Raw genomic sequence first — 19,249 nt, 5'->3', positions numbered from 1 at the left:
AGATGCAATCAGGTTGAGGTTAGGTATATCAGAGGAACTGGTATGATGAAGAGTAAATGCCCTCTGTGTCCACTTGTCTGGATTTATGCTCTTGGGTCGATGGAGTAACAGCGAGAGTGGTTTAATGTAGCTGAAGTGGATATATTGACTGATTTATTGATTCTACACAGGCTGTCAGGATGACCTCATAACCACGCTGCATAATTTACTGTACAAGTGACTGCTGTACCACTAGATGGTGCTAAAACACCAGGCAGAAAAATTCATACCTAATACAGCCAATACATGTAGATATTTGAAGTATATTTTTTTAAGCACATAATGTGTAAATAATTTACAAACAGGAAACAGACCAAGGTGGAAACATTGTTTATCACTTCATCTGTTTATTATATACACAAAATGGGACGTGCTGATGTAGGTAGCTGGAGACAGTAACATACGCATCTTCCATCAACAAACTCACAGGTGGACGACAAGGGAAGCAGTACATATTTCACCATTGGCTAATCATTAAAAAAAAATACAAAAAAGTTCATCAACAACATTTGAATTTTTTATGACTGGATATGGTTAAAATGACAATATCATAAATGTCCAGCAAATGCAGATTTTTTTTTAAATGGAATTTAAAATGTATTTAATGTGATGCAAAAAAGGAATGGAAATACTGTGAGCATGAACCGCCCTCTTCTATTACTGTAATGTGTTATTAATTATTCATCACAAGATACACTGTATGTACACACCATACAAATCAAACTTCACAGTACTGCTTTATGTAAAATATAATTTCTACGTTCGGGTCTGTGTTCCGTCTGAGTTAAGTGTTTTAAGTGTGACCAACAAGCGCCATTTGTTTTAATGATGAGCATCGAATGATCATTTAAAAATGCAATGAAAATCATTACGACATCATCTGATCAAACCTAACCTACACTGTTTACCATCATCAGGCACGGCCCAGCTGTCAAAATGGCACTCATTCTGAGTACACTCCATTCAATGATGAACTTGCTGTGATGGGTCAATTGCTCTCTACAGGACTTTCTGCTTGTAGCTGTGATTCAGATATAAAACACACAGTAGCCATGGCAAATGTGTGAGACCTGTTCTTTATGTGGATTTATAGAAGTGGCTGCAAGGCTGTTGTAAGTTCTCACTGCGCATGGCTCATTATAGGCGGTCTCTCTATGGTGCTTGTTAGTTACAGTAGTGCCATTTAATAAATGTTTAGGTTAATGAGAAGAGGAGGAGGAGGAGGGCAGGAGAGCAGTGCTTTCCACACTGTGCAGAGATAAATGCATGGGCTAACTGGTTACAACAAGAAATATCTAACTTCTGCAGCCTCTGGCAATGAAGAAACTGTAACTTAAGCGGTATGCAAATGTTTACGTGTTGAAATGTATACAGCCTTTGTATTAGATGACAGCCTTACCAGTACAGCAAGTAGAGAATATTGCAACATATGGACAAAACGGATTAGTTGAACATATATGTAAACAATATTCTGTGTTTCCCCCCTCTCTTCAGGTTGTGTTAATTGTTGGCTCCACAGAGGCAGGAAGTAGAAGGAGGGGTCCTTCCCATAGTGATAGAAATAAGGAGTAGGTTGGTTGGGGTGCCAGGGCAGCAGACTTATAGGCAGGAAGGATAATGTTCTACTCAAGCGACTGGAGCATGAGGAGCTGCTTGAGGACCTTGGTCTGACTGGTCTCCCTGATCTCTCCTGCCAGGAACATCTCATCGACCACCGTGTACACCTTCAAACATAGACACAGACAGTTTATCACACTGTAAAAATAAATGACAGGACTAGGATTGTTGACCAATTGAGGATGGCTCCAAAAAAAAGAGTCAATCTCCATATTATAATGTTAAAATTGAAATCAGATAGATGTTTGTAATCCACTTATTTAAGTATTAATACAGCTACTATATGCACAATTGAGGTGTGACAGCGCAGTCAAAGTGGTCTGGCTCTTTACCTACCAACTTCCTAGTACTCTGTTGATTCTCGGCTAGTTCACGTCTGCTCCTTATGAAACAGGAAGTTTACAGAATTCCCCTGATTGGTTGGAATCAGATGTCATGATATGTCTCCATGCTGAGCTTTAAAGCCATTCATCAGAAAACCTATGGGTGACCTCACAGAGCCTCTGCCCATCTTTATATACAGTCCTCTTTTGCAGTCAGCATTACTTAACGCCCACTTTGTGTCATCAAAACACAAAAATAACCTGTGGATGGATTAAAGCGCACCTGAATTAACCTGACAAATACGTTGGGATGAGTCATTTTTCCTTGCAACAAACCTTATTCAAAACAACTGATTTCTTATTTATCAGTTTCGGGTTATGAGATGTCAAACGTGAGCGATGCAGGGTTTAAGTTAAGCATGTGGGCGGGTGTTCAGCTGCCTTTAGGTAATTAGCAACAACATTAGCAGCAGGTGGGGGAAGGGAGGTGTTTGTTTCTTAGACTGTCTTTGCCATTAAAAATAAAAATCCATCCCCCACTCAAGTGAATAAGAAGAATTTAACTGATTAGTTGCACTGGTAGTGAGAACTTTATCAGTTGCCATGGCACTGTAATGAAAGAAACCTGTTATTATCTGCCTTTTGTCCACCTCTGTTTTAGCTGTGTGTTTAAGGTATTTTCTAAAGAGCATCTAAAAAAATGTCCTTACCTTGTAGAAGTTGAACACAAGGTCCAATTCACACACATTGTGAAAGTACTCGTTCAGCACCTTGCAGGGAAGCGAGAAACAGAAAAATGTTTTAATTCAATAACATTAGCAGATAGATATCAATATTTTCACTAAGACAATTCAGCATTTGTGGAGTCCTAATTTGATGAATTAAAGTGATACTGTAACAGCAAAAGAATCAACGTAACACCTATGTAATGAGCTTATTTCAACTACAAGGACATCTAATACAAATACACCTATTAAAATAAATGTAGTTTCCACAATTGATCATTTTTAGCATGTAAGGTACATTAAGAACTACCAGGCTGAGAGTTGATGTGCATGTGTGTGTGTTTTTGTGAATGTGGACATGTTGAATACAAGCCTTACAAGCTACAAATTAAACTGCATAAGCACATTTTAGAAATGAACCAGCATGCATTCCTTAATAGTCAAACATTAATGAAATGACCTTCAGTCCTGAGCACTCTGGATAGAAAATGATTTACCGTTTGTCTGGCCAGTAACAAATACTACCTTGAGCTAACTACGGTGACCACTGTTTGGTTTTAAAGTAGAATTTGATTTGAGAAATGATAAGCTGTAAACTGATTGTACATTTTGAACCTGTCCTTTGACATTTTTGTCTCAATGTGCTTGTCTATTTGGTGAACACAATTGGATGCAGTAAGGCGCTCCAAAATCTAATCAGGTTTTCTAGCTTCTTCTTGGAAACATGTTGTGCAAGTGTGCCATTTCTGTCACTGACTTATGCTGTGACTTTTCCACAGACACAACTCATAACATGCAAACAATATGTGCATAATGACAATAAAATACTGGAGCAGCTGTGACCACTACAGGCTCATGTGTCCTGGTGTTCCAGCTCACACATTCTTCATCAAAAACAACCATATAAGCTTCCTCTGGTCTTGTACCATCCAGAATTAATTTGTCCACAAATCACTTTCCTTATAACAATAATCACTTTTCTCCTAATAATATTCGTTAGTAATAATAAGCAAATACTAATTAGCTTACCTGATTTGCTTCACAGAGTTCTACTTACTCTCCTTCGAGTAGATTAATGTTTAAAGAAAACATTTAATCTATGAACTGAAATAATTAAGCTTTACCAATTAAATACACAATAACTTGCTCTTGTTTTAAACCATACTGTGATGATCAATTAGGCAATATCTACTATTTGCAAAAAAAAACAAAAAGCACCTAGAATTCTTTTAAATTATGGTAGATCTTAATCAACCACTGAAATGTAGTGTTTCAAGGCAACTATGGTAACTATGCAGCAATGCTAAAGGAACAGAAAAAAGACGAATGGCATTATTTTCATCTGACCAAACCACAAATTAATGCTCCCCTGTTGTTTGTATTATTATTATTATTATTACTACTATGTTCTTTTTACCAGACTGCTTTTTGCCATTCCCACGTTTCTGCAGCATTGGTGCAGTCAGCTGCAATCCCAGTTTGTAATTAGTGATCAGTTCTATTGCTTTATTGCTGATGGCTTATTTCCAACTAAATGTGACCCAGCGTGATCTAACACTCATTTCAGTAAACAATGACACACCCAAGATAAATAAATGGGACAGTATAGAAACTGGATCTGGTGTGTTTTGGAATTTGCACTGAGAGTATGTGTCATGCCAAATAACACACTGTGACTCATTTGTTGTCCCTGCAACAATGCAATAATCCATACTCTGCTCAGGACAAAATATATTTTGGCAATTACATCTCACTCTGAACTCAACTGTTAATGTGGGCTCTTATGTCTCATAATATGATCAGTCTATACTTTTTAATTTATTTCTTCCACTAAATGTCTAACCACAACTTCCAAGAAAGCTGCAGGTCTAAATCTAGGGAGCTGCCAGAGAGCAGAACAAAATCATTATGACACATTCCTGAAAACAATCAGACCATGACAACTAAATCATCATAGTTCATTTACTAAGTCTATATATCATGTGTTGTGCATTTCAATTACCTCTACAAAGTTGTGGATTCCTTCAAGGTATGCCAGGTTATTATCAGTCACGTCCACACAGATGCAGAAGTACAGACCAGCATAACGCCGGTAGATGATCTTGAAGTTCCTGAACTGTGAGAACAAGATAAATCCTCTTAACAATTTAACTTTCTCAGTCATGTTATGACAACAACAGTAGCTTACTGCGGACTGAACCTCCCAAGCTTAAAGGTAAAACCGCCCAGAATATTTCTAATACCTCTGAAATGAAATGCACACTTAAAGTGATCATCAGATCAGGATTTTTTTAAAAGATGTGTTTTTTCTTAATTTGCCTTAAAATGGGGAAGATATCTGTCATGTTTATTTACTTGGGGAATACTTGTAATGTTTAAATTGACGTATACATCACATGTGTATTAGACCAGTGTGTTTTCAGTTATTATAGGATTTTAGATGTTATGGGTATGTCAGAACCCCACAAACAACGAACAACACTAATGCATACATGCATGTACACATACAGAATGCACTATGAAATCCCATACCTCCACAAAGTTGGTGTGCTTGGCATCCCTGACAGTAACCACAGCATGGACTTCCTCAATCAACTTCTGTTTTTCATCATCATCAAACTGCATGTACCATTTGGCCAACCGTGTCTTCCCTGCTCGGTTCTGGATGAGGATAAAGCGGATCTGTGCGACAAACACAGAAATTAAGTTATGTGCAACAGAAAGCTCTGACAGAACTTGAAACACGGGTGAATTCACAAATTCGCTGTACACTATAATTAACGTTATTGGGTTATCTGTTACTTGCCTTAAGCTCATATTCCAACCATAGATGCCATAGTAATAACTTAATATTACAGTATTTGTTAACATTGAAGATGTATGGTAGCTAGAACCGTTAGCTTAGCTGACGAGAACGATGTTAGCTAAACCACACCCATCGATTTTGATAACATAATGCTTCGAGAACATGACATGACATGTCCTAAATGAGTGCCGTGCGATCATCATTACGTGTTAACAAATAAAAAATCGTGACCTCAAATTTTTTGGCCTTACAACTAGCTAACATTACCGATTGACTGAATGAAGTTATCTGCTAAAGCTATCAAACGAGAGATAGTAAGCTGCTAGCACAAGAAGAAAATATTGTTTATGACATATTTACCATTTTCGCCTCCTGTATAAAGACCTTATTGACTCCACAATAACACGTTCCTAGATAATAAGTGAGATATTCTACATTAATACATCGATATTTTTTCGACCGCTCGTCCGCTATCTTCTCTAAGCTAACAGGAAGTGACCGGCTACGCTGACTTACAGTGCACGATGGAGAATGTAGTTTTTCTCGCTCCTTTTAGAACGTGAGAAAAGTATTAAGAAACTACAAGAACCAGAGTCTCTCTGCGATGTCTAACGTTCTAACGTGCTTAGGATCACATGAGAGGCTAAGGGGCCGGTACTGATGATGTTACTGGCTTTTGGGCAGTTTTTTTTAGTTTCCCTCACATTTTAGGTATTTATAACAAACAACAAGTATAGATGATGTCATGATTAAAATAAATATTTAAATAAACGCATTTTAAATGGGCCTAATTTTCGTCAATTACCATAAAGATTTTTATATGAACATATAAACATGACAACACATTAACATGTGTAATGTTGCCACACCAAATGCAGCCTATATGTGAAATAAGCCATTTTTTCCACACTTCATGCATGAAGCCGCATGGTATTTTACTATGTGTGTGGTTATGTGTTCTATATTTGTGACATGCCTCAAAATTATTTCCATACCAATTACAAAATGAAAAGGTAGCAATCTATTTTTTGCACCCCGCTTGAGGTTACATTATTTGTGGTTGTTTTCTGCAGCGTCAGACCTCAGAGTTTGTTTACTGGTCTGGCTGGGCAGTCGCCTCACCGCAGAACATTGCCCAGACAGCTTGGACAGCTTGCCTCTGAGCGTTCTGGGCGTTTAGGGAGTCAGAGAGGGGGTGGGGAGGGATGGGGGAACAGTGATTGTCAGGGATTGCACAACTGTGAGTGGAGGAATGTGTGCTTGCCCTTGGGACCCAGAAATATTTCAGCTGCAAAATGCAAAAAGGGTTTGAGGTGGGGAAAATGACAGCAAAAAAAAACCCACAAGTGAGTAAACAAAAATGTGTATTGTTTGTGTATAATGTGTGTTTTTCTTCCATGCTTGCAGCTGTTTTTTGACATAATGTTTGTGTAGTAATTAACTAGCATACATGGCTAAAAAACACAAAAAGGAACAAAACTTTTGTGAACGACTCAGGCTTATGCTGCAAAAGCAGATGTAGGAAAAGTAGGGATGTAAAACAGAGGCAGATTATTCTACAGAAACTTTGACCCCTGTTAATCTTGCTCTGTGTGATCAGGATCGTGCAAATATTGCTGGGAACCTACTGACTAATGTGGCTGTGCAGAAATTTGTGGTCTTAGTCAAAGGGAGGACACTGCACCTTGAACCCTCCCTATTCGGTGTCAGGTTATATTGACGTGTGTACTTGGAGCACAATTTACATGAGAATACTACATGGATTTTCTTTGAAGTATGGCAATTTGAGGTTATATATTGCAACAACATTTACCTTGAGTGTAACCCGGTGCAAAAATATGTAAATAAATGGAGTTTTACAGGCGCATAAAACATTTGTTTTGAGTTTTGATTGCCAGATTAGAGATTCATGTTAAGTTCAAGTAGAGACAGACTAACAGGGAGAATGAGAACAATTTCAAGAGAGGGTCCCACTGCAAGACACTAAACATCTGTTTGAGCTGTTAGTACAGGCCGTCGTCTTGTACAACACTGCAGACGTTTCAGTCTTTTATAGAAGCTTAAATTTTTTATCACTGAGTGGCTGAAGTCATCATTGTATAAGACACTGTGCACAGCATATGTAATTAGGACTAACCTTTGAGACGATTGATTTTTCTCAGGAAAGGTATGAAATATTTTCCCACTCTGTTGCTCGATAAGATTTTAGGCAGGAGGTGAATGCACACGCAAACAAATCAATTACATGTGACGCAGCTATTGAACAATAAAATCTGTTTAGAGATGAGTGATGTTTAAATTTGTGAAGGGAAATGGGGATCAGCTGTGAAAGGAAGTGGCGTGTGAGCAAAGGGGGCCAAGACTGGACCAAAAATAAAGTCAATTAATTACAATCATGATGACAGGAACACATTCCTTGTTTTTTTTTAGTAGCATTAGTTCAGAAATAGTGGTGCAACAGAACAGGTTTGAAAACAGCAGATGATTCAGACGTCACATAATAGCACATAGAAAGCAAATGGACTGATGTGAGGCTCATCATCAGGAAGCAACGTTGGCTTGAACTGCATGTTAATGTAAAGGTTGCAATTTTATGTAAAGGTTATGTAAAGGTTGCAATTTATGATAAAAGACCTTAAACACTGTACTATTCATCATTATCATGCAGGAAGTGATCATAATTTTACTTAAGAAGTTTGATTCTAAAAGAACAAGACATACTTTTTAAGGTGTATCATGTAATCAAATGTCAGCAAATGTGTGAAGATGAAATGAAATATAGTACAGAACATTAAACTGTTTTTGATATTATAGTGTCTGTCATTATATCTAATGCATTATATATTTCATTATTGCATCTCAGATGTAATCTAACAGTGTTTATTTTATTTATAAATTTAAATCAAAGTAACTAATGCTGCCAAATAGTCAATCAAAACAAAGATTAGACATAAAAAGTGTAATTAAAAAAAAACACATAATGGAAATACACAAGCACCTTTTGTGTATTTTCAATGTACTTATATCACTATTGGGAATATTTTTTTGTTAGTTTTTAGTATTTTTATAGTAAAAAAATATTAGATACTTTTTTGGCTGATGTCATTTCATCATTTTTTTGTTGTCATTGTTTTAAAATAGCAACAATTTACGTCTTAATGCGTTTGACGAACAGCGCGCATGTGTTGTAATTGTGTCCATGAACCGCTGGGCGAAACTCTCTCTCTCTCTCTCTCTCTCTCTCTCTCTCTCTCACTCTGTGTGTGTGAATAGGAGGGGAGATGCTGAATTCGGGAGAAGGTCCGCCGCCATTATTGGGAAGCTGAAAAAAATAGACTTATACACAACGTCACACATTTATCCAGCTCGGAGCTTAACATCAGAAAGGAAAACACGCCGAGCGGCTGGAAACAGCGCTTTGGTAAATGAGGGCAGAAGCTTTGTGATCGCGTTTTCTACGGACTCCTCTTTTTTTTCTTGGTTAATTTTTTGACACAACAAAGGAAATAATAATTGGTCAAAACAACGTGGTGGTGAAGCAAGAAGGGAAAACACACCGAAACAGAAACAGCGCTTTCACCGCCTCCCTCTGCTCTTCTTTTCCTCCTGGTGTTCAGCGGCACAGAAAAAGGACTGGAGTTTTCCCCCTGCCTCTCTGTTAACCAGACATTTGAGTTGTTTTTTTGTTGTTGTTTGTTGTTCTTGGACAGGGAAATGCATGTCGTGAAAACTTCAGACTGATGAGAAAATGAGTACTTAATGTGTGAAGCGATGGACAGACAGCGTGTTCACTGAGAAGGAGAAAATAATCGATGTGAGTGCTCGCAGGGAGTGTTTTTGTCTGGTTTTTAAAGTCTTTCCCTTAAAGGCTGTGTGGGGCGCAGAGAGAGGAAGAGAGAGAGGAAGAAAGGAGTGGACAAGAGCCCGGACACACACACGGGAATGATATGGTATGTGGAATATATACTCTTCCTTTCTGCTCAGTAATACATGTGAATGGACAGTTTGTGGAGCAAAAAACAGGCTTTTTTCTTTAAAGGCGTTGCTGCATTGAAAGTGCTGCGAATAACAAGAAACAGGGAGTCAACCCGAGTCCCCCACCCCCTGAGGGCTTGCTTGAATTGAAGCCTTTAATAATAATAATAATAATAATAATAATTATTATTATTATTCTAATCGTGCATCACAAATGAAAGGTTGTGTTTAAAGGGGAAAGTTTACATAGAGGTCCTGTTCAAACCTTAAGGATGTTTGTACAACACCTGGAATTCATTGGTAGTGTCAGGCCTGCACAAACTTCTATCTGTGCCTTAAATATCTGGAAATAGAACAAGTGAGATGTCTAGGCCCATTTAAATGAGATTTTCTGCATTTATTTTGTGTGTTAGCAGCTTTAAACATCAGATTTAGGTCATAAAATTCCAAACATAAGAAATGCTGAAATGTCCCATTAATGTAGCTATAGTTCCACACTCAGCTTAGCTGTCACACAAAGTGCCAGGCAGCATTCAAAGTACAGCGTGTAGGCTACAGTATACCGCCTTGTGCCCTGAGATAAGGCTGATCAGGGTGACTGAATGACAACAATTAATCTATTTCTGTGCCAGAACGAGTCACCGCTGTGTCACGGCTTAATCTCACTGCAAAGTGATCATTGCCCCGACAGCCGCTCCCTTTTTGTCTTTTGGTTCTTTCACCGGACTTAGGTGTTTTCATTTTAAAAGTGATCCTTCTAAATATTGATTTGCGATTGATTCTGAAAGAGTGCGATAACTGAGTGAGTGCTTTGGAGAGAGCTTATGGTCTGTATTTGCTGTGTCACTGTCACCTAAAAGATAAAAACAGGAACTTTGTCATTTGATAATGGACATATGCTGCTGTGATGTTGTGAGTTGTACATCCTTTTTTTTTCCAGCAAATAAGTTGACTCATAAGTTGACCCTGTGTTAGCTGGCCGTGCTTTGACTGAGTGCTTTTTGATGAGTTTTTTGTCTTTGATCTTAATCAGCCTTATTGGGAAGGCCATGATATGCAGGAACCATAGCATGGCTAAACACACACACACACACCAAGGAAAGTTTGTGTGTCTGTAAGGCAGTCTCTCTGCTCTCAGGTAAATGCATTAGCAGCTGTCAGCACTTCTGTTCTCTGCTTGATTGGGCCCTTTGCAGTGCAGTCACACCTCTCCAGGAAGCCTCTTCCTTCCCTAATAGCCATGCCATTTGCCCAGGCAGCAGACTAACCTACCAGAATAGCCGCCTGCATGGGCTGCGGATCGTATTGTGAGTCCCTGGGCTTGAACATGTTCTATGAGATTAGGGGAGGGCTGGCTTTGCTCATCAGGATGTAGGCCAGAGATCCAGATAGATCCTTTTGACAGATAAACATGGGGTTTTGCAACAGAAACAATGGAGGGACAGCTATTCCTTATATCACAGCTTTTGGGTACAGACAGCAGGGTGGTCTTTGTATTTTTCTTTAAATTCAGTGTCCATCATGTACAGTTGGTATTGTTGTAGCTATAGACAGATCGACAAACACTAATTGGAGGATATGAAAATGTCCATGCATGCACTCTTGTGTGTCTGATGACAAATATAAGTCATATTGACCTTTGCATTCTCATGGATTTGTAAACTTTATATGAGTGGCTAGCATGAGGTGGCTTGGTTTTCTATAGGAAGAGCCCCGACTCGGCCAGTTTAGAGTCTGTGCTTGTGTTTGTTTGTGTGTTGCTGCACCTTTTTTCAGACTTAGTAATGATACTGAAACCCGGGTGCTGCACAGGGGCCGATGCCTGATTATGGTCTGATAATCTTTCCTATGCAGATATGTTTTAGTAGCTGTCAAACCTGTTGGTGTCGCATGACTCTTTGGCTCTCTCCATGTTGTTCCTGTGAGTCAAGTCTACCAGCATGCTGCACATGCTCATTGCAAACTAGAATTGGTGTGAATAGATGAGCCTTATTTAGCTATTTAGTTACTCTCAAGGTCCTTATTAATCAGGCCCAATCTAAAACAGCCATGGAAACACATACAACTGAGGGCCACCCCAAATGTTCTGGTAATTCCTATAATCCAAACACTTGCATAAGTTACCGCCCCTCTTGATTTCTCAACGTTACATTAATCAATTGAGAGAGGTAATTGAGCCTGGGAGTGTGAAACACGTTGAAATTTGTGTGCCTCACTATGAGTTCCTCAGTATAGAAGGAACAAAGTGCGCGCGCTTCATTTCAAAACTTACCTCGTACCATATTATTTCCACGTCAAGTCAAGTTTTTATTTCAAACCACTCTGCTGCTGAATGACACGACAGCCTCTCACCTGCTCATTTGCAGATTTTCCAGATTTCACAGCTAGCATAACTGTCACTGAGCGATGGGCTGACTTGCCATATGCCAAGCACAGGAAAATTTCTCCACTCATCTAAAAATGTGCCATTCACTAAATCCTCTCTTGTATTACAGGGGAGGTTTGCTTGTGAGTCAGTGTAAGTCTGTGTTTGATGGAGAAAGGAGCTAATTATAGCGGGCAGCTTTGGAGTTTGGTGGACCAGATTACAGTCACTCTCCTCTCAATGGCTGCCTTGTTCTAGTGGCCGATTATTAGGCAGAGAGAAGTGCATTCTGGGATGATTGTATCTGAATTTCCATTAGAAAGTGTGCCTGCCTCAGTTGAACTGAGGTTCTCTTCTCTCCCTGCTGTTTCAGCTCCCTCGCTCATTACAGATTTGCAGATGGGGACAGACTGATATAAAGGCCTCTGTAGTGAGCCCCCGTTCTGCCAGTTGAACTCTGTTCCCTGAATGGCCAATTTTATGTATAAGGACTGTAAATGTATTGTACGTTTCAGAGTTCTTAGAAAGAATCACTGCACAGCTATTGAAGAATTTATTGAAATCAGTTACAAGTATTGCTCTTTTTCCTGATCTACCTTGTTTATGGCATCACTTTTTCAATACAAATGCATTATTAATGGATATTTCTGGTGAAAAATAGGAGCTTTAGATATGATTAATGGAGAATGGTAGGCTTGTTGAGAGTAAAAAACAAAAAAAAAACCCCACAGTGACAGTGTTTGGAGTGCGAGTGACCATGGAGATGAAGCACCAGGATGTAAACCACAGAGGAATGGTGACCTCTGGATGTGAGCAGCCCTGTTTTGCTATTCCAGATCCAATTACACAACAGAGAGACAAGGGGTAATGGGCTATGGTAATTTGGAGAGGGGAACATGAAGGGAAAAAAAGCAAAAGAGTGACACAACAAAGTAGGTTGTCAGTTGGGGGAAAGGGAGGAAAAAAAAACAGGCTTCAAGAATGTGAGAGTAAAGTAAAGCGTGAGCTGCCAGTTTCTGCTTCAGGCTGTGTTCCTGGTATGTGCCCTTTCAGCTTTGTGCTCAGGGATCAACCAATCAATGACAGCCATAAGTAACCCTGCTGCTTGGCTATTGGCCACAGCTGAATTCCATGACTCAGCATGTCTGCAGATAAGATGTTATGATTGAGTCCCTGCCAGTGAAATGAGGCCACTGCCCAGAGTTCAATAGGTTGAACTTCTGCTGCTGTAATTATGCAGTGTTTGCACCAACCTACATGTAGCGCCATTAATGTCCTCTACTAAAAAGACAGCCTTGTCCGGCATAAATAAATGCTCCATTACGTTATCATGTTAAGGGTGTAATAGTCTTGATTATTTTCGGATGAGTCAGTGTTTATGCTGACAGCACTTGAGATATTGAAAGGCTGCAGACAGTGGAAACCTCTCACCCGCGCAAACAAAGTGACTGCCACAAAATCCACCTACACACGTATTAAAAGGATAACTCCAAACAGGTTTGTCATCGGTGCACTCATTTCCCACACTTAACCCGGCTCTTTTTTTTTGCCATAACCTGTCGTGCTGACCTAAACGTCATCTCGCCTCATTGCCTAAATTGGGCTGAAGTGAGGAGGAGACGTCCCTGTGTGTCATTGTTTGACTTTCTCTCTCGGGAGATTCTCCCTGGTGGCGCCCCTGGGTTTCCTGCAGGAAGTCCACCTACGATGTCTGCTGGTGTGGACAGAGGAGCAAAAAAAAAAAAATAAGTGGAAGTGGCTAAGAGGACAGCAGAGGAGGGTCAAAGGTGAGGGGAAGGGGCAACAATGGAGTCTGTTTATTCTATCTGTAACAAATAACAACAACATAACATACAACAATTGCATAGAGAGAGAAGGAGTGTGCAGGTTTATGTGCGTTTCTGCCCATTTTCTGTGTGTGTTAAGTGCCAGTGTGCAGTGGTTTTTGTCCTTGGTTCTCCTCAGTTGGAAGAAATTCTTTGGGAAAAATAGAGACTCCTGTGATGGCGGCTTGTGTGTGTGTGTCAGAGCCACTTTGAGCTAGTTATCTATGAGGACTTGTCTGTAATCTGTTTCTGTCAGGTGTAATATTGCAACTAAAAACATTAAGCAGAAACGAGAATCCTCACCTCAGCTCACACTGCTCTGTAAACACTGTAACGACTGGGTGTGTGACTAACTGCGGTTATTTGCTTTTTCATTTCATTTTTACACATTATTAGCCATAATAGGATTAGATGTCTTGTGAAATAGGGTGCAGGGACGATTTGGCATTAGTGCAGTCTCTGAACGTCTCCAGTTGTAGGTCGTCGCTGTCTTTCTCTGGGTTTAGATATGTGCCCTGTCAGTGCTCCTGCGTATTGATGCTGCTAAAACATGATGTGTAGTTTTTTGGCATCGTGTCGTCTTTCTTTTGGTGCTTCAGCTTGGACTTCTGACAACTTTATTGGATGCCTCTTCATACACCTGCAGCAGAGAGGTGGAGAGTGGGAGGCAGAGAGGTGTTCAGCTTCAAACGTATTCTAATTAATGTTGGCAGCTTTAATCACAGGCAGAGAAAAAGGAGACAGCAGAGAGCGAGGGGGAAAGGGCCTTCTGGAAGTTTTTCTAACTTGTTCCCAAACTTTCCCTAAGCTGCAACAATCACTGTTGTTACCAGCCCGCTTTTTTTTTCTTTCTTTCTTGTCACAGAATATTTTTGTTTATTTCGGTTCCCATGACTCCCTCCGTCACTCTGCTTCTTTTCTGTCCTTGGTGAGCAGTGCTGTGTTATTGCGAGCTGTGGTTAAGGACACAGGAAGGGCACCACCTTGTCACTAGACGTTTGCCTCAGATGCCACTTCAGGGGAATCTGTCCGATGCTGTGGTGGCCTTTGGCATTTCCCCAGTGAACATGTGCTGACACGGCCTCTCTCCTGCACACACGCAGACGCACAACACCACTATATTTGGACAAGGGACACGTTCTGCAGTGTTGTGATTAGGTATTCGTACGTTGTAGTTTGCCCCAGGCATTTTTAACATGTGCAAATCATTACCTGGCTTTTAGTGTTTAGTATTCAACTCACTTTGAATGTTTAAAAAATGGTATTGGAAACATTTGTGGGCACTTAAATGCTCTGGAGACATATGTGCACACACAGCCATGGCTGACCCTTTGTCACCCTCATAACATAACTTGTCAGAGAGGCTCTGGTCGTTCAGCAGCTGCTTGATAGTGGACATCATATCCTCTTTAAGGTGAGAAGATAAGGTGGCTGTTCATAGCCGTTTGTTATCTCAGGCAGCGAGACCCTGACACCTCCACATCCCTTATCTGGCTTTGTCCCAGTTTCTAGGCCCAGGCTAGGGCTCATACAAGCCCAGGGCTGATGAGTAAGCACTGCTCAGCTCGTGGAAGGCTAGGCCTGCCTTTATCGATCGCAGTGCCACAGCCTGTCATCCAGCCACCACTTAGCTAATGATGTCCATACTATTGTCTCACGGCTTGGAAAAAAGCCAGAAAACAAAGAGCGTTGGTGTCGGAGGAAAAAAAAGGTGGTTTTTAATGATGCAGGAGACACACCTAAAGAGGCCAAGTAGCACAGTGTTGTGCTACGCTGGGACGGTGGCTTTGTCATCCCTGCTAGTCTCTCTTCCTCCTTTTTCTTTCCATTGTTGGCTGCATTCATTGTGGTGCCAGTGGGTCCATCTGCACGAAAGAAAGACAGATCACGATTTTCTAACAGTCTGCCAGTCGCCGCGTTGGCCTGGTTTTGAACTTGTTACTTCGATTATTATTGTTTTTGGGCAAACAGAACATTTGTTTGTGCTACATAAATGCTCCTCGTGATGAATCACCTGGAACGCTCGAATCTAGAGGCAATTAGAAAATGCAGTGCAGTACTGTGCAAAAGTTCTTTATCTCCTCGGATCCATCCATCATGGAATACCATTATGAAGAACTCCCAAATGGATTCTGTAGAATTAGACTATAACTCCACATGCAAAGCCACAATGGACTATTTATAGCAACAAGAAGAGCAGATGGTGCAGCCTTTGATTGCAAAATCATGGAGGAGAGGACAGTCAAATATTCATATTTCCCGATGGCCTGCAGCTATTGGCCATGGAGATTTTTAAACTTTTTCCATTTAACAATATCACAGTCCGTTTGTGGTGCTCGAACCAACTAAAACAACCTTTTAATCATGACCTGCTTATAAGTTATAAAAGCAATATCGTGTAGGAACTATTTTCTACCGAACCGCACCTGTGCCGGAGGCAACGTGCATCTGCCTGTGACAAACTAAAGCGAGGAAGACGCTACAACGATATGTGTTGTACAAATATTTCATCCCGATCACCTTGTGTTTAAGTTTGTAAATGCATCCTCACTCATATGTTTTTAGTGCCTGAAACTTTTGCTCACTACTGTATTTTATATCCACCGTGCCACTTTAGTGGATTGTAAATGGATTTTCCTCTGAGTTTGGTTTTCATGGGGGTGACATGGGTCATTTCTCTTCTCAGTGCCATAATTTCCCAGGATGCAGTAGGGGCCCTAAGGTCCACAGCTCTTATGTCAGAGTTCATTTCCTGTTGCAGTGCTCCTGCAGCTCCTGAGGATCCACCATTTTGTAACATTCCTGATAAGCGCTGGAGAAATACGTCTCATATCTCCCACCTATTATTTGCAAGTGTGGAATTTTAACTCTTTAAGATAACAATCATTTAGGATCAGCTGACTCAACAACCAGTGAAAAAATAAGTGAGAGAATTTCCCACAATTCACTCATGTTGCAGCCATTTCTACAGCGAATCCACTGTAAGTGTGGCTTTGGTCACACAGTGCAGAAAACTGTGAATCCAGTAAGCTAAGTCAATCAGAGCTGCTGTTCTGTTAAATACTTCTGAATGGAGACAGTTTCCTAATGGTTTTGCTGATGTTTTTCTTTCTAATAATACTTTGGATACATCATCGCTGGTTGTGAATCACCACAAACCACAAACCTGAGTCTGCACAACTTCTGCCCTCTTCCTTTGTTGCTTTGCTGACTTCCATGTATGTCTTAAGTTGTGAAGATAAAAGTAAGGGGAACATAACATGGTTGAAGAATGTAAACACTTCTGGGAGTTGTTTTTGGCTTGAAGGTTGTTCAGAGAGAGAGAGAGAGAAAGGGAGAGAGAGAGAGAGAGAGAGAGAGGGATAGGCAGAAAAGACGGCCTCACCACACCACGGCTCGTATTAGTCACAGTTGTCGGAGAGCTGAGAATGCAGACCTGTTTGCCCAATGAGGGAAAAGGTCGCTGTGAATGCAGTTTGTCAGGTCAGGATGAACCAGGTCCGTTCATGTGACTGCCAAAAATAAGAGGAGATGAAGAGAGGTGAATCTCAGCTGTTCTTAGACAGTGGCAGACAGATTATGTGTGTACAGTGTGTGCGCGAGAGAGAAAATAATTCAATTGAAAATAGGAAATTTTGCTGTCTGTGCAGGTGGATGTGATCATTTAAAAATTTCGAACAATCAGAAAGCAACTATCGGCACTTTAGTAATTAATTTTTTTGTGAGTAGAATTTGTCAGGATGGATCCTCCATTTTATATTACGCAACTGTATCTACAAGCCAGATTGACACGTTTTTTTTTTTTGGTCATTATTCAAAGGTGGATTCCTGCCAATAGGGGAGCTGCCTGCTCCTTTATGTCATAAAACCTGTCGCCTCGGTCATGCTGGTTGTCATGTTTCCAGTTGTGCTGTCACTCTACAAAGCAAACTAGTTTATCACTAAAGAATCAGAATAATTCATGTGGTGTTCATCCTCTAGTGATGGTTGGCTATTTATAACTGTCACTTGTTGTCAGTTGTCATATTTGATCATTGAGAAGACATTAATTCACTGATATCTTGGTACAATCGAGAAGCTCAGAGAAGTACATTATGAATATTTGGCTTTATTTTCTGACAAGAAATTTAGCATACACTATGCAGTATGGATTTAATAGAGAATAAATGTGTTTACATTGAACTAACCCACTAACATCTGGCTTTTGTGTTTTGTGGGTAAGGGTACAAACATTAGCATCCGTTCCCAGGTGTAATGGCAACAGTAGTCACAGCAGTGAATGTGACACCTGGGTGGAGTCAACAATTTTTGCTCCTTTTCCAACGTAATGTGTTGATGCAATTGTCAGCTCTGTATCTAAATTCAGCAATGGTGTTGTGTGATGAATTTGCCCTAAAAGACCTGACATGCACACAAATCTCGGTGTATAAATATATCCGTCTGTTTTTCTAGTGAAATATAGTCATAAGAATTCCCTACCTTAGTTTTTTTTACAGCACATTTGAACCATTCGTGCTTCAACCACCATTTGAGTTCAGTTCTGCTCTAACCGCATAGTTTCAGCATGACCAGCGCTCACACGTTCTTGCATACATATTCATTGTAATCGTGTCTCATTCCTCAAGTTGGTTCTTATTTCCGAGGTTACAAAGGAAACCAATGTTGATGGAATGTTCGAAGCTCTCTGTGAAACTAATATAGCCCTTCGAAGAGTCATTCAAAGAAAGCCAGGCACGGTTCTGTTCACATGCAGAACATGTGATTGAAATGATGTATTATCTCAAACACACTGCGATGGCAGAAATTGGCAATTACCTGACCTTTATGAGTTTTTTTGGAAACAGAACATGGATGATGATGCTTCTATTATTTCTACCACCTCCTGTGCTTGTATCATGAAAGGATGTGTGTGTGTGAGAGAGATCAAGAGACAGAAAAAAGTGATATGGAATAGGAAGACTTCATGAAAGAAACTACTTTTAAGAGAAAAAGAACTAAAAGTGAATGTGCTCCATCAGTGTAGGTGCTGACACTCCTTGTTGGATCATTTGTGTTGTGTCTGTTTTGATTGCAGATCTTGTTTGTGTGCTGTTCAATAGGATGAAGCAGACATGTGCCTGAGACTAGTTTAACCTGCCCCTGAACCAAGACTGGAGTTATTACTCATGAGCATGCTTACTGTCAGACCTTAAGCAACTGTGTTTCAAAATACATTACAGTGACTCCAGCCCACAATATTTTATTTTTTCCCTTCACAACTATGTAAATATATCCTTTCTCCATCCATAGCCTTGCAGTGTTTGACGATGGTGGATTAGGTTCTAGGAAATTGTGCAACACTGAGAGTATTCGAGTACAGTTTTTAGACCGCAGAGCAAGAGCTTCCATCTAAGGCCTTGCCTTTTCCTCTCTCCCTTTACCCTCTGCCTGCTCCTCCAGGGGTCATAGTTGACAGGAGACATGGCTGGGTGATGTCAGCCCTCTCCTTCGGGGACACAGAGGTCCTCAGGGGTCTCATGAAGTTGGGCAACAGCTCCAAATGGGAAGACGGGAAGCAGTGATGGCAAAGGGAG

General features: G+C 40.3%; 2 protein-coding genes across 2 annotated transcripts in view; one reads left to right on the top strand and one right to left on the bottom strand.

Moving 5' to 3' along the window:
• Positions 1–1,096: 1,096 nt before the first annotated feature.
• ap2s1 (adaptor related protein complex 2 subunit sigma 1) lies at positions 1,097–6,020 on the bottom strand. Its single transcript, XM_028420425.1, has 5 exons — positions 5,871–6,020; positions 5,237–5,386; positions 4,707–4,820; positions 2,690–2,749; positions 1,097–1,763 (listed from the first exon to the last, which is right to left on the bottom strand). Exons 1-5 carry the CDS (start codon positions 5,871–5,873, stop codon positions 1,662–1,664), a joined length of 429 nt encoding a protein of 142 aa, XP_028276226.1. The 5' UTR covers positions 5,874–6,020; the 3' UTR covers positions 1,097–1,661.
• A 2,759-nt stretch (positions 6,021–8,779) lies between these two features.
• Positions 8,780–19,249, top strand: part of arhgap35a (Rho GTPase activating protein 35a) — a 55,168-nt gene continuing 44,698 nt past the window's right edge. The window contains exon 1 of the mRNA XM_028418728.1: positions 8,780–9,460. The gene's annotated coding sequence lies outside the window, so the exon portion shown is untranslated. The remainder of the gene's footprint in view (positions 9,461–19,249) is intronic.

The sequence above is a fragment of the Parambassis ranga genome, chromosome 13, assembly GCF_900634625.1.
Source record: "Parambassis ranga chromosome 13, fParRan2.1, whole genome shotgun sequence".
Lineage (NCBI taxonomy): Eukaryota > Metazoa > Chordata > Actinopteri > Ambassidae > Parambassis > Parambassis ranga.
This window is presented reverse-complemented; position numbering and strand designations above follow the sequence as displayed.